Here is a 16,106-nt window from a genome sequence, read left to right as displayed (position 1 = left end):
GAAAGCATAGTGGCACCAAACAAAAGGCTCCAGCACAGAAACAGAGTTTTCCTGCCCTAAGCAGCCATTGGCATACAGGACCTGCTAGCAAACTGCACTTCCTGTCCTGTGCTGCACAGTACCTGCTACAAGCCACAGCTCACTAAATCACTAGCCCTAAGCTGCTTAGCCATGCTAGTTTTGCTAGAACTTCAATGAGTTACCTGTTTTCAGACAGCAAAGCCAGTGTCTCCCGAGTCTAAATGGTGAGGCCACACATGCTAATGTTCACGGGGTAATATGAAGGACTTTATGAAATGAATGCATGATAACTTCCATGAGAGTTATCGGAGAGGTTCCATCAATGGGAGGGGGTAGGTGATGACCCTACACACGCTACACTCTCTAGAGGCAAATTTGCCATGCATAACTAACCCGACAGCCTTAAAAGACAGGAGACCTTGCTCAACCTATTTCTAAGTTATTTTCCCCTCAAAAGTGATTTTGAGGGGCGTGATTGTGATACTTAAGCATGACACATGCTAATACATGAAATGCCAGTTTGGTTACATGTACAGTTTTTAAAAATCTATAGATTCTGAACTATTTGACATTTAATTTTCTGAAGATAAAAGAAAAGAATATGTCCTTTCATACTCAAAACTGCAACATAAAATGACAAATAAAATTCTCTTTCATTATTTTCAAATTTTAAAAACTACATGAAACACTTCAGCCAATTTTAGCTATAGGAACAATTTCAGTATCATTTTTCCACCCAAAGATGTGAGCTTTTTATCAACGGACAATTGTAATGATTAGTTGCTTCCTGGATTGTCACACCCCTCCCTATACATTAGAAGCCATGATTCATTGTAAAAGAACTTGATGTTAGTGGGTGATTTCTTAAGGTGGTCAACCGTTTCTCCCCTTACAGTTCTACTTTGTGTGGCAGTTTGAATAGAGCTGACTGTCGAGGTGTTGGTCCATTGGAGATGGATCTGCCCTAACGGAACACCTGAAACAGTGAACAGCAAGCATTTTTATTAATTAAAAACTTAATAGATGTGATGGACAGGAAACTTGGAAAACGTATAAAAGTACCAATTAAAACATAGCTCTGAGTTAGCTGGGTATACGTGTCTCTCTCCCCAAGAACTGGAAACTATTTGGCCTGGACTCCACTGCTCATTAACTTTTCAGATATCCCCAGGCTGTATTATACTTTCTGATCGTTTATCACGTTTGTTCTTGTTTTATACTGTTGTCATTGTGAGATTTTGAAGAAGGCTATGTACCTCTTTTTTAATGATTTAATTAGCGAACATATTCATATCTACTGGGTATTAAAATGAAACATTGCCTGGGAATTAATAACAGGCAAAGTTCATATTTTTGTGGAATTTGCTGAAAGCAAGATGCTGAAGTTTCAGGTGACAGTCTGCAAACTCAGGAGTGATAGTTGATTCACGTTGCTGCCTAAACAACAGCACAGCAGAGCTTCTGAGTAGACGTCAGATATCAGGGACACACAGTACATGGAACTATTATCACGCAAACTGTTTGCCTCTTCACTGCGCTGCACATTCATAATGGTGGACACTCGATAAGTTGGTGGTTGCTAGTTGGGTTGAAAAGTTTTATATTAAGACAAACCACTTACATCATAGTTGTAAATTAGCAAACTATGAATCTTGAAAGTTTTATTTAGAGTTTCTCTGAAGCTCACAGAAAGCATAAATGTGCACTGTGTTAAAAAGAAAGATGATGGTAGTTTTGTCCACATAGAGTCTTTACAGTAGCTATGCCCCCATTGTCTGAAATATAGTTATGATGTTGAAAGAAAAAATGGCCTTTGACTTCTAAAAACTTGCTGTATATTCTCAATTCGTAATGACATTTTAGCTTCTAGAAAATCCAGGAAATAAAATGTTATAGAAAATGCATCAGCAGAAGGGTTGTATCTAGTGTCCCTTTTCGAAATCTGGTGGTAGTATATAGAATGGATCACACACATTAGCACATCCAAACACACACACACACACACACACACACACACACACACACACACACACACACGCACATACGCACATACGCACACATGTGCATTCATGAGCTTTTCACAGAGCTGCCTGTTTTCTTCACTTATCCTTCACATTTTAACTTGAATGTTGCTTTCTTAAGACGAAAGTTCCTGAAACTAACTTTATCAGTTTCATCAGCTTCTTTATATTCCTACCAGTTTCAAAGTACCTTGACTTTTCCTCATACAGTACTCATTATATTTGTATGATATTGTGTAGCTTAACACACTAGCAAAATGCCAGGTATCAATCATGAGCTGAGAAATAGTAAGTATAAGCTGTTAACTTGAATATGTAGAAAATTGACAGGAATGAGGAAAGAAGGAGTCCGGATGTGACGGGACTTTAACAGAAAGAGATAGAGCATTTACTGGGACTGTTCAAAAATGATGTGTGGAGTCTCATAGTCGTGTGTAAAGATTTGTTACAGAAAGGCAGAAACATGAATTATCAGAAGCAACAAACCCATAATTAGACATAATGGGCATGGTACCAGAACTCATGAAACTTCTAGGAACCCACAAAACATCTTAAATTTTAATTTCTTAATCAAATACAAAGGTGCGTATAGTGCTAATGTACATGTATGAACCCCATAGAAGTATAAAATTCAATTTTAGAAATTTTTTTTGGAAGAAGAGACTTGGATAGTTTAGAGTACTCATAATGGTTGTCAGGCAGGCCTGGCATGATACCTATGTACAACAGACACTATTTTGGTTAGATCCTAGGAGAGGAAAAGATGATATAAGCCTGAAAATGTCTTCCCATCAAAGAGGACAGAATGACAGGCTGAGGAGATTCTTCAGGTTTACTTGTCTCTCAGCAGCTCCTTGTTTACTCTTAGCTTACAGCAGGCTTGGGAGAAAATTCCTCCCAGGCTGGATGGTGTAGAAGGATGCTAGTTCGGAATCATTGGCCTTGATTTAGAGGGGGCTTGAAGAGACATGAGAAGAGGGACATTACAAACATTCAGGCCAATGTTTACTCATGCATTTAAGATTCCTGTTGGAAAACCTTAGAAGTCAGACTTATGAATTGGCCTTCACCAGAATTGTATGTTCTAGGAGAGGGTATTCTATATTCTCACAGCTGTAGCCTTGGGTCTTTGAACACAGTAACATAAGAAAACAGGAGCGTTAGACTCTTGTAAAGGTGTTAAAACTATTACAGTTAGAACTCTGTTATGGAGCAAGCTATCCCATCCAAAGACAGAATGTATGACAGATGCCATCCATCTTATGGGTGGACTGATGTTTCTATAGGACAAAACAGAAGTAACATTTCACACATTAATTATAACCTAATTTTGTGGTGTATCTCAGACTGGCCTTGAACTTGCTTTGTAGCCAAGGATGAATGTGAACTCCAGTCTCTCCTGCTTTTAATTCCGGAGTGCTGTCACCACCATACCTCAGTCAGGCAATCTGGGAATTGAACCCAGAGCTACCATGGTAGGCAATCACTCTATCAGCTGAGCTGCATCCTCAGACTTAACTACAACCTATTTGAAAGTTAATTTTATAGGATATTTAAATTTTTCTAAATCCAGGAATCTTCACACACATTTGTAACTATAAACAGTTATAACTACTCATCATTGTACCTTATATATTTATAAGTATCATTAATTCAGATCACATACAAAGTGACAATTATATAATGTTACACACTGTGAATGGAACACAGCTGTTGTGAACTTTCCCGGTGAGTGGTTTTGTGGTTGGCATTTGTCAAGTCTCACGCTGGGAATTCAAGAGGTACGTGACAGACTGACTTACCTTGGGTGTAGAAGACACCTAAGCCAACAGGAAGGTAAAGGCAGACATTTGCTGAGAGGATATGGCATTTGTATCCTACCCTAAAACAGGAAATCAAAGCCAAAGAGTATGCACATTTTCAAATTTATGCAACTTACGCTTGTGTTTTATAAACTTCATTAAACTTTTGGTTCCATATTCTTAAACATGGTGAGTAGTTAAATATTGAAGTATATGGCACTGCTCATCTATTTTTCATGTCTCTTTGGAAAGATACATATAAAAATATCAGAAAACATATGAATTCCTGCCACTGATGACATAAAGTGGTCCCTGCACTTTTGATAAGTCAATTGTCTGTCTGTGTTTTGCAGACTCTCTGTTGTCTGTCTGTGTTTTACAGACTGCTGTTGGTGTTTTCAGATTGCCCTCTGTCTGTCTATGTTTTGCAGACTGTCTGCTGTCTGTGTTTTGCAGACTGTCCCTGGACACACAAAATCTGTAGAATGGGTTTATTGCTATTGACTAGATCTTGTTTCTTCTTCCCATCTCTCTACTTTGTTGCTGCTGCAGATGCTGTTTTCTGTTCCTTTCCCTCCCACTGTTTATGTCCCTGGCCTGATGATCTTAATTTGTTGACGTGTTGCTCTCAGTGTCTTCCTCGAATCTGGGCTCACATTTCTTTCTCTTTTGCCCTTTCCTTGACAGCCTTCTTTGCTGGAGTCCTCACATGCACACGGACTTTCAGCGCACCAGGCTCGGCTAGCTGGCATCGATGGATTAGAGAAGCATGGACTCCTCTCCAGGACTCACTCTTCCCCTGCAGCTTCCATGTTACCTCACCCAAAAGCAGACTGTCCCCAACAGCCTGCCTCTTCCACTGGTAGGAATCCCTAAAGACCCTTTAATAGGCAGGAGAAATGTGCAGTTCTTGTAGGATTAGCCGATTTAAATGCTCGGAATAACTCCAATAGCAGAATGCTCCAGTTTAACTCAATGCAACTCAAATTTTATGAGGTTATGTTGGCCACAAGACAAACAGCACATCTGATAAATCTTGGGCTTAGTATTAATAGCCTCATAAATTGTTATCATTCAAGAGCCTGGAAAATTCATCAACAGGTGCATGGATCCCCCTTGGAAATAAACTCCCTACCACATTCTTCAGCAGTGTGCCTCAGATTCTTACCTTCCCCGAGACTGGCCACAAGGAAATTTATGATGCTTGGCTTCCTCATTTGGCTCTAAAGAGTATCTTTTCCTCATTGGTTTCTTGCTGTTTTGCTTCCGTGTTTTTTTCTGACTTCCCACACAAACGCCTCCTGGGAGTCAAGGGTAGCAAGGCAAGCCTTGCTTGAATGTATGTATGTTAGTTGCCTGTCCATTCATTATGGTACCTCTGGGTGGGCTTTCTGACCAACATCTCATTTGCCTCCAGCTGTTTTGATATTTAAGAGCCTGGCTACAGACAAAATAAGCATATAATTGTAAGTCCAGAACAAGGTCAGGTCTGAAACACATGCCAACAATGGGGTGTGTACCATACCTTTGCTCTCCACTGTGACTGAGCAAATGAAAGCTGGTAAAGCTCTAAGAGAGCCACAGCATGGATATAGCAGGGAGGGTTTATACACATGTCCCCTAAGGCTCCAGTCGGCTCTCTGATTCATTTTAAAATTGCTTTTCAGGATTCAGAGCTTGGTCTGGGGGCATCTATCATCTCATGCAAACCTTTGAGCTTGAAAACACTAAACTGTCTTTTTCAGGAATCATGTTCCCAGCCCTTGATATGATTTATCATTTATTTTACTTTAGAAATCAATTAATGCATTGGCCAGATTAATTAACTGGTGAAAGACACCTTTTAAGAGTATATATAGGAGCTAATTTGATAACCAATTATGTCACAAGACAGCAACATCTCGTACTAGTTGTTACAGTTTGGGCATATTTTCTTTTCCACATCAGTGGCTTCTGACCAGATCCCCTACTTCCTGTAGCACTGGAAAATCTGCCTAGAGATCCCAACAAAGCCCGCACCTGCAGTCCAGTGTCAGCAGAAACCTTGGGGATCCATCATGCCTGTGCTGTCTCTCCCCAAGTTTAGAAAAATTTTGCTCAAAACCAGGATGTCTAATAAATACAGTAATACTTCTTTTTTCCATATTTGTTTGTTTTTATTTCATGTGTATTAGTGTTTTATGCCTACCTCTCCATGTGAGTGTATGGTGTGTGGGTGTGTGTGTGTGTGTGTGTGTGTGTGTGTGTGTGTGTGTGTATGTTTACGTGCGTTTGTGTATGTATGTTTGTGTTAGTGTGTGTATGTTTATGTGTGTGTATATGTGTTTATGTGTGTGTGTTTGTGTGTGTGCATGTGTATATATGTGTTGTGTATATGTGTATGTGTGTGTATGTTTGTGTATGTGTATATCTGTGTTTGTATGTGTGTGTGTTTATGTGTATGTGTGTTTGTGTGTGTGAATGTGTGTGTGTGTGTGTATGTGTGTGTGTGTGTATGTGTGTGCTTGTGTGTGTGTACCACATGCATGCCTGGTGCCTGCAGAAGCCAGAGTTCTTCCTCCTGAACTGGAGTTAGTAGTTACGAGCAACCATGTGGTTACTGGGAATCAAACTCAGATTCTCAGCAAGAGTAAGGAATTCTCTTAACCACAAGAGTCATCTCTTCAGCCCTGAAATACTTCTTTAACCTCGCAAAAGCAGTAGTCTTAGTAACTGCATCCTGAATACCTTTTTCATGCAAGTGGCTTGTATTTATCCTTAATGGACTACATAGTGGTAACTGTCCCACTGCAATGCCACTGACTGAAGAAATCTCCTTGATTGAACAGTGTGCTTAGCTACTCATTTCATGTCATTGTTGGTATGTGCATTGCTGGCTTCTGTTGTAACCTTGCAGACATTGCTCCGCCTTGACTTAGAGGAGTGGTCCTTTCCTCAACCTTGCAGACATTGCTCCGCCTTGACTTAGAGGAGTGGTCCTTTCCTCAACCTTGTAGACATTGCTCTGCCTTGACTTAGAGGAGTGGTCCTTTCTTCAACCTTATAGACTTTACTCTGCCTTGACTTAGAGGAGTGGTCCTTTCTTCAACCTTATAGACTTTACTCTGCCTTGACTTAGAGGGGTGGTCCTTTCCTTACAAGCTCATCTTTCTCTGACTCCACATGTTCCTCAAAGAAGCAGGATCCTTGAATCTTAGAGAGGTCCTATAAGTTTGAGAAAACAGTATGTCCAAATGGTCAGGGTGTGTAACTTACAGAAAAGTCCAGAGGAAAACAGGACTGCACACATGATAATGTGAACATGCATAGCTAAAACCTGGCCATGCAAAGGGAAGACTGAACAATTTCAGACCATTTGTTTCTTTCTCATCATGTCAATAGCCTAATATTTATCAGAGCACATATTCCAAAACTTAATATGGAATAAATTTAAGACCCTTTCATATTTAATGGATTTTATGAGACAATTTCTTATCAAATTGAAAGATTATACAAAGTTCTCTTTTATAAAACATAGAGATTTGTGTTTACTTGGCAATTAGCTTCAGTTCAGTCAGCAAATAATAATTGCAGAGTACACAATTATGGATTCAGAAGTTCAGATTAAATACACTGGAAGGGGAAATTATTTAGTAATTATTGTTCTGCTCAAGAATGATGGGTATCTCATTATGTATTTGTGAGTAAAGAAGAGCCTAGTTATTGTCTTTCAAATTAAAAATGCTGCATCTTCAAACTCAAATTCTTATTGTGGAAAAATAATACTTTTTGAAAAGTTTTTTAAAATAAATATTTTGTGGAATAAACTCTTCCCTGACCCTGAGGCAATATACATATGCATATATAGATGGATATGCACATATGTATAGAGAAATGCATATGTAAACATAATGTTCATTCTTGTGATACATTCACAGATGGGTATATAACTCTCTCTCTATGTATTTATATGTGTAGGAATATATATCCCTACATACATAAATATATATATATATATATACATGTATATATATATATATACATGCACACATATACATGTATATTCCTACACACACACACACACACACACACACACACACACACACACACACACACATATATTTCCTACATATATAAATACAACCTGATCGGTCTATATAATATTACCTATATGTATGTTTTCAAGGCTAACTGTTTGGTATTGCACAGTCAATCGGCTGTGCTCTTCTGGGGGTAGGATCAGAGACTGTTTCTCCCACTCTCAGGATCCCTTCATTGCCTGTAGTTCTTTGTGTAGGAGTGAGGCTTCCTGGGATTTTCCCCATTCATGTTAAGATGTCCATTGCTATTGTCTTTGTTCAGCTCAGGTTTAGGCAGTCATGTTAGTGAGACTTCATACATGAAGCCTCTGATATTCCCAGGGGAAACCATCTCACAGCGAAATCCTCATTTCTCTAGCTCTTACCGTCTTTCTGGCCCCTCTTCTGCCATGCTCCCTAAGCCTTAGGTGGGATTGTATTTTGGATTCCTTTGGGAATGTTTTGTTTTATGCCAGATCAAGACTACACTTACTTGTGAGTACAAGGAAAAGAATTTAGAATGTAGTTAGGGATTATGCTGGTTTAATAAAGTGGAGGTTGTAGGTTATCTTCCAAGGTCCATGCCTTTACTAGTCCTGCAGAGTTGGCTAGCTTCCCATGACTGTGCATGATTTCCCTCTTGTTGAGCGGGTCTTAAGTACCATTAGAGAGCTATTGGTCACCGCCAATGTATGTGCTCCTTTGGGGGTGATTGCACCATGCTCTCCATCGTTTGGATGCATCGCATCATAGCTGGACAGGACCGTTGTTCCTCCATCCTTTGAAAGGTGCCATCTGGTACCTTGAAAGTGGAAGATAAGTTGCCAAAGACACCATGCACTTCAGTCACAGGGCCCAGAGGCCCCTGAGTTGGAACTCAAGTAATGTTTAAGGATTGACATTCAGATTTTTATTATATTTATTCTCACAGGCTAACTGACTCATAGCCTCCTTTCTACAAAGTCAAATCAAAACAAAACCACAAAAAAATAAAAATAAAAATAAAGAAAAGGCATTCCATGGAGAAAGTATCTTCATATAGTCAGTTGCTAAGGTGAACTCTCAACTCTTTCCTCTGGGAACTAAATGGACCCAGTCACAAAGCCCAAGAGCAGCCATAGCTGGTGGCCTGTGGAGAGCCCAGGTCAAACTGTCTGTGGGACCAACCAGGAGGATATGAGCTCCTGTCACTGCTGTGGCGATGGGGTGTGTCTGGTAAAGCCAGGCAGCCACAACCTCCAAAGAAGGTTATGTCATAGTTGGCAGTAGTGTTAAAATTACAGGAGCTTTTCCACTTGAGGACTAGGAATAGTGTTTATTATCTGAGGTTCCAATCATTTGGCAAAGGGAAATATATTCATTTTTCTGCTAAAATCATGTCTTCTGCTCAACTAGAGATCAGGCTCAGCCATGACTCACAGAGAACATCCACTAGAAGGTCCGAGCTGTGGATTTACACTGAATGGATTCACTGCGATGAAACCATCTGGCATATTGGATTGGCCTTTCTCCCAGACCATTCGGGTACCCAACAGTCCTCTTCCTATGTCAGTAGGTTACATACAGGACCTAACCCATGCTGATAAATTCTCTCTTTATACCACTACCATGTTAGCTAGAGTTGAATTTGAAATAGAATCATGGTACTGAAACTAAACTGATATTTGTAAAAGTCATAAAAATAATTATAAATTTTTACAAATTTGTAAAATTTACAATTTTTGTAATGCAAATTACAATTTTTACAATATCTGTAAAAGTCGTGAAAACACAGGCTCATCCCAGTGTTTGGTTCAGTTTTTTTTTCTCTTAACTTAATATTTTCTGTAACTATGTATTTTTTTTGTCTTTTTTCTTTATACTCCATAGGCTTCTCACGTTTATATCCAATGGCACTGGGATGATTTTATAAAATACAGATTTATGTGTGCTGCCTCCAACATCAATTTTAATTCTTTGTTCTTTGGTTTCCTTGCAGCCTCTACTTATGTCCACTTTCTTCTCACTCACCCCATCTTTTAATTTAGTTTGACCTCTGCCCTCATGCTCAACACTTAGTTCTTTAGAACGATGACTTTAGAATTTGAAGATGCCAAAGCAGTTTTTAAAATACTGTTTTTCAGTCTATAGTAAATAATGACCACTGAGCTGGGTAGTATGGCCAGCTGCCTCTACAGTTTTTGTAGTGTAGTGTCATAGACTGTCTCTCTGTCTCTCCCTCCCTCTTCCCCCTTCTCTCTCTCCCTCCCTCTCCCCTCTTTCCCCTCTCCCTCCCTCCCTCTGTCTGTGTTGTTTTTATCTTCTCACTCATTCTTGAATATAGAAAAAACTTTGCATCTTCCTAGCAGATCTGTGGTACATGTGGCTTCCCTTTTTGCCAGCTTACATGCTGGTTAACTGTCTTTCTTGGCTCTGTAGTTGAATGTCAGCATTTAATTCAGTTCCTACACTGTAACAGGTTTTTGTACTGTTAGTTCAGAAGCCTGTGGTAGGAATTCTTCAATCCAGTTTTTCCATCTGATACTTTGATAATATCATTTTAGTGAAGATGAAAACATAAACTGGGAATCGTCAAAAAGGTCTTAAGTAGCAAAAGACACAGTTTTCCAATTCTTCTGAAAGTCAGTTTGGGGTATCACATCATTTGCTAACTTGACATATTAAATTCTACAAATAATTAAACACTACATGGCTGGAGAAATAGCTACACAGTTAAGAGCACATTTTGCTCTTGCAGAAGACCAGCTTTTATTTCCCAACACCCAAATGGTGACTCACAACCATGCACAACTCCAGCTTCAGGGGATTCAATACTTTCTGACCTCTATGGATACCAAGCACACATGTGGTGCACATGCATACATGCAGGCAAAATACTCATATACATAAAATAAAATCTAAAATTTTAAATAACTTGGTACTTGTTCTATGTGTTCCCAAGAAAAAAATATAACAGATATGATGGAGGGGACACTCTGAATAGTGTGGGAGATATGGGAAGGTCAAGGCAAATGAGCCCTGTGGATAGACTGGGTTAGGAATAGAAAGAATTACAACTATAGTGTGCCTGCCTACAGGTTGTCAGGAATGACACTTGTTTCCAAACAGTCTTTCTGAATGCCCAGGGGAGATGGCTCCAGCCCCTTAAGGATGCAGGAGCCTCTGTTATGCAAAGGAGTGCATTTGCATGTGTGTGTCCTTTGTTTAAACCAGCTCTAGATTACATACAATTCCTAAGACAACCTAATTGATTTGTAAATAGTATTCTATTGCTTGCTTCAGAGATAAGAATAAGGACAACATTTGGATACTTTCTGTTTAAAGGCATCATTTTTTTTCCCAGGAGGTCTTCAAATCATTGTGGATTGGATGTATGAGAAGACTCACTGAGGTCCTTTCTACCCAGTTTAGTAATCCTACCATTTCATTTTGTCTTTAAAATGTTTTTTACTGTTATTTTTAAAAGATCTCTAACTTCACAGCCTCTGTCATCACTATCACACAGTTTGAAAAATGCATTTCATGTTACCATTTTGTGGCTGTCTGATTTTTATTACTAGATCATAGGTTAAATGTGATAAAATGAAACTGCTAGAGTATGATACACATTGGAAAATTATTTACGAATGCATGTTTTTAAGTAGAGATACTGTGCGCTGCCTTGCACTCTGCTAGCTCTTGGCCTGAGAGTGTCTTAAAAAATGCTATTTATTAATGCTGGTAACAGATGTCCTGAGAAGGTGTGAGTCTCCAGGCAGATACCAGAAGTGAAATAAGAAACTGAATGCCAGGAATTTGGAATCAAATTAGTAGTTCTTTGTCTAAAGTTTTTTTGTCTAGACTCAAATTTCTTAATTGACCCTGAGGACTCAGTTTAACTAAACTGGGTCTTACTAGACTGAGAATACTGTAGACATGAGCAGATTCCCTGGACTAAAAAGTCACTTAGCTGTGTAATGGTTAAGAACAGGAATGACAGCTGTGGTGGTTTGAGTGTAATTGGCCCTCATAATCTCATAGGGAGTGGCACTATTAGAAGGTGTGGCTTTGTTGGTGTGAGTATGGCCTTGTTGGAGGAAGTGTGTCACTGTGGGGCAGGCTTTGAGGTCTCCTATGCTCAGGACACTGTGCAGTGAGTCAGTCCACTTCCTGTTGCCTCTGAGTCAAGATGTAAGGACTTTCAGCTCCAGCACCACATCTGTCTGCATGCCATACCACGCTCCCCACCATGATGGACTGAACCTCTGAAACTGTAAGCCAGCCCCAATTAAATGTTTTCCTTTATAGGAGTTGCTGTGGCCATGGTGTCTCTTCACAGCAATGGAAACCCTGACTAAGGCAACAATACACTTGCTGCTTCAAATACATCATCACATTTACTAAGCTGAAAGCCACAGAAAACACAGTCCAAACTTATCTAAAATATCCAAACTTTTCAGTGTGTGTGTGTATGTTTGTGTGTGTGGTGTCTGTGTGTGTGCTTGTGTGTGTGGTGTGTGCATGTGTAGTATGTATGTGTGTCTGTCTGTCTGTGTCTGTGTGTATGTGTGTAGTGTGAGTAGTGTGTTGTGTGTAGCATGTGTGTATGTGTGGTGTGTGTGTAGTATGTGTGTATGTGTGGTTGTGTGTATTGTATGTATATATATATATATATGTGGTGTGTGTGTATATGTGTGTGTGTGTGTGTAGTGTGTGTCTGTGTGTGCATGTGTGTGAGGAGGTGTCTGTGTTGTAGAAAGCTTACTTTTGAGGTTTAAAGCACAGGTAAAGGTTTCAAAGACTATTTTGCGTAAACATTTTTCATGAAAAAGGTGGATCCTTGGGTTTCTATGACAGTTGCTAACCAGCAGGGCAGAAGGTGTAAAACAGAAGTCAAATTCCATATGGTTCTCAGGGAGGGGGCAGGCTGCTTCCCTGCCCTCTGAGTCTCTGTTTCTGGGAAAACCAAAAGGAAGAGGAAAGGGATGGAAAAGGATGGGCTTACAGTCGACCTGTTAGCACCTCATTGATACATCATTAAGATGAGTCAGTGAAACTCTGGGGTTCCAGAGTTTATTTATCTCCCCTTAAATTCAAAAGCCTTTCCAAGAGCTCCTGGACTTTGTGTTACAATCTCCAGATACAAGGCAAGACTTTGTAGCTACCACGGCTTGTTTCCTAATTTTAGTTTTCTTGACAGTGTATGTTGTAAAAAATTTAAAAAGGGGAAATTTATCTAAATGGGCTTAGATTTGTAAAGAAAAATAGAAACAGTTAAGTAACATGAATGATTATATTTTGTGCTCTTAAAGGATATATTTTAATGAGGCAGATACTATTCTTCTCATTTCTATATTGTTTTATTATTTGTTGTAGTATGCAGCAGAAGTTGAAAATTTATTAAAGAGCTTTGATTAAGTAATGCAACCCGTAAATCACTTTGATAAGGATGATCATCAAGACACACACGTGCACTTTGTGATTTTCCTGTCGCCCTTCCTTGGTGCCTGCCATGTTTCTTGTCTGCCCTTTCTGACATCTTCCTTTTACTTTATTTAAGAATATTCCCTCATGTTGGATTTTCTACAAAATGAAAACAGTGAAATCGTGCAAAATGTTTTATACAAATATAAAATGAGGTAAAAGAAGTGCATTTTGGCTAAGAGATAAGGGGTATAAGGCAAAGGGCAGTATGTCAGTGAAGGCTACTTAAGCACCAAGAGTCCAAGCAGATCTGCTGGCTGAGTTCATCAAGGAAGGATAGATCACAGAATGCTGACCCCTCATTCTTGAGTTTCCTCACTTATGCTTTTCACTCACTCATCCCAGCATACTCTGGAGGCCCTGCTTTATTCCAAACATGGCTGCAGAAACTGGGAATTCAAAAGTTTTTAAAATAGTAAACTACAGCCTGTGCTTCTGTAAATCTTACTGTCTAATGAAGAAAAGATAAAGTTGACAAAACTATGGTATTATGTCCTTTTCATCAGTGTTCTGAAGAAGGGAGTCCCCAGAGCACAGAGAAAGCTGAGAGGTCAGACATACTGGTAGAGGGATCTGATTTACAGATCTCAGGTGGCATTTTGTTGGGTAGGTGTCATTAACACTGAGCCTTGAAGAAAAAAGTGGAATGAGCCAGCTGAGAGGTGGAGTTAGGCAGAGGAGGAAGGACTTGGGCATAGACGTAACAGCATGTAGAGAGATCTCAAGCTAGCGGGTTATGACCTTTTTGAGGAATGTAAGAACAGCCTTTGTTGTAGACACAGAAAGCTAAGAGGGGCCTGTGAACAGAGAGCTACAGAGGAGGGAGGGGACTTATCTCCGCTGCACTGATGGCATGTCACTCTCATCAGTGAAGCGGGGTCTGTGAGCAAAGCGGCTGCTATGGTGTGCTGACTGAGACAAGGACAATCAAGAAGCTGGTTCCCAGTTAGCTCGTGAGTCCAGATTAGAGAGGATAGGACTGTGGATTGTGTATGGTTTGAGCCACGGAGATAAGAAGTGAGTGATTCAAGATCTGTTCAGGAGGGAAAACAGACAAGCCTTTGGAGTCTAGGAACTATAAAGGGGACAGCAAGGTTTCTGGTGTGAGCAATAAAGGATCTGGAAGTCCCTTGTAAAACTGAAGAGCACAGAGTGTGGTATAAGATCAAGAATCGAAAATCAGAGGCATTAGCATTTAGGAAAACCATGAGGCATTCGAGGGGAGATTTGGGCATTCAGATAGATAAGTGTGTGCTCGGCAGCTAGGAAGAGCCAGGCTGAGGAAAGTTCCAGGAGATCGGGAACAGGCATAGTAGTGGGTTTTGAAGCCAGTGAGTCTTAAGAATGGATATTATTTGGAAGAGTAAAACAATATTTTCTGACAGACATAATTTTTACCATATGGTTTCAAGATGCAGATGTCATTCTTCTGCATGATTTTAGCACACTCAAAGGGAAATACTTTCCCATCTTCAGTAACATCTCTTTAACATGATAATGTAGGCCAAAGAGAAAATAAAATCAAAGGCTGGCATTTATAAGTTACGGAGTAGTTTTCATTGTTGTTCTTTAACTTCGTATCATAGGTACTTGATCCACCATCACCTTGAATGTCCTTGAGCTGTCATTGATTGGAAGACGTTTGATCAGCTAAACAATTTCTTATAAGAGATAGTTTTATAAATAACATTATTTCTTGCCCCACCAAAATCCTATATTATGTTCCACTAATAACATTTTTCAACAAATTTTCCCATCATAGGGTATAACTAAAATATCACATATACTAAATTCTGGTGCTGAATTTTATTATCTATGAAATCTGTAGTGAAGGCATTATAATTGATATTCGTTTTTAAAAGAAACCCAACAAGAGTTTCACAATATCATAATGTCTACAGTTGGCATTGCATGGCTTTGGACTTGACCTGACAGGTTCTATGAGAGAATGAAGAAAGGACAGACACAGACACAGGTATAGCTAAACTGGGATTGGGTAGGCTATGTGCTCTGATGGAGGTGTACCAGCAGCCCAGGAACTCAGCATATTTGTTATATAGCACTGAAGGAGGAGGTGGGTTTATTGTAGACAGCTGAACAAGGAAGTGAGTTATTATATGCAAATGAGCAGGAAGTGAGTTCACTGTACACAGCTGAGTGAGGAGGTGGTTAGCCAGACTTGGTAGAAGGTCTCTCTGTGGGGTGCAGTCTCAGGTTGCAGTTATCCTGGAGGAGGGCAGTATTGATAGTTTCTGCAGACAAAGTCACATCCAGGAGGAGGAAGCTGCAGTCACACTGTCTACACACACTGGGTTTAGCTGAAGGCCAACCCTTCGTCAATAGGAATACCTGGGGCAGGCCTTGACATTCTGTGTGACTGAGGCACTGGGAACCTTGATGTGACTGTGCTCTTGCCAATGACATGCATTGCCTCAGGACTTCATCTGCTCCCCACTGACATCACTGACTAAAGTGTCAAGGGAGACAGGATGATAGAAAAGCCTCTTGTCAGGCCATGAGAAATTCGCCAAGTTTCAGTCCATACTGGAAGAGAAAGCTGTGCCTGATAGTTTCTGTATAAATTGGTTTTCACTACAAGCAAATCTTTTGTAATATACATATTTAGAGCAGAAGGTTTTGCCATTCTTCTGAGCTGGACGTAGGGAAAGCCTTGCCATTCCCATGAGTCTGAGGCATAGGGTCCTTGACATGGCTGTGCTCCAGTCAACAATACGTATTTG

The 16,106-nt window shown here is 39.8% G+C and overlaps 1 protein-coding gene across 12 annotated transcripts in view; it reads left to right on the top strand.

Moving 5' to 3' along the window:
* Hdac9 (histone deacetylase 9) overlaps window positions 1–16,106 on the top strand; it is an 872,989-nt gene that overhangs the window by 613,594 nt on the left and 243,289 nt on the right. For all 12 annotated transcript variants that reach the window (XM_052738328.1, XM_052738323.1, XM_052738329.1 and 9 more), the window contains one exon: window positions 4,532–4,706. In XM_052738328.1, the coding sequence (XP_052594288.1) occupies window positions 4,532–4,706 (175 nt within the window). The remainder of the gene's footprint in view (window positions 1–4,531; window positions 4,707–16,106) is intronic.

Source organism: Peromyscus californicus, unplaced genomic scaffold, assembly GCF_007827085.1.
Source record: "Peromyscus californicus insignis strain IS unplaced genomic scaffold, ASM782708v3 Scaffold_15__1_contigs__length_86483966, whole genome shotgun sequence".
Lineage (NCBI taxonomy): Eukaryota > Metazoa > Chordata > Mammalia > Rodentia > Cricetidae > Peromyscus > Peromyscus californicus.
This window is presented reverse-complemented; position numbering and strand designations above follow the sequence as displayed.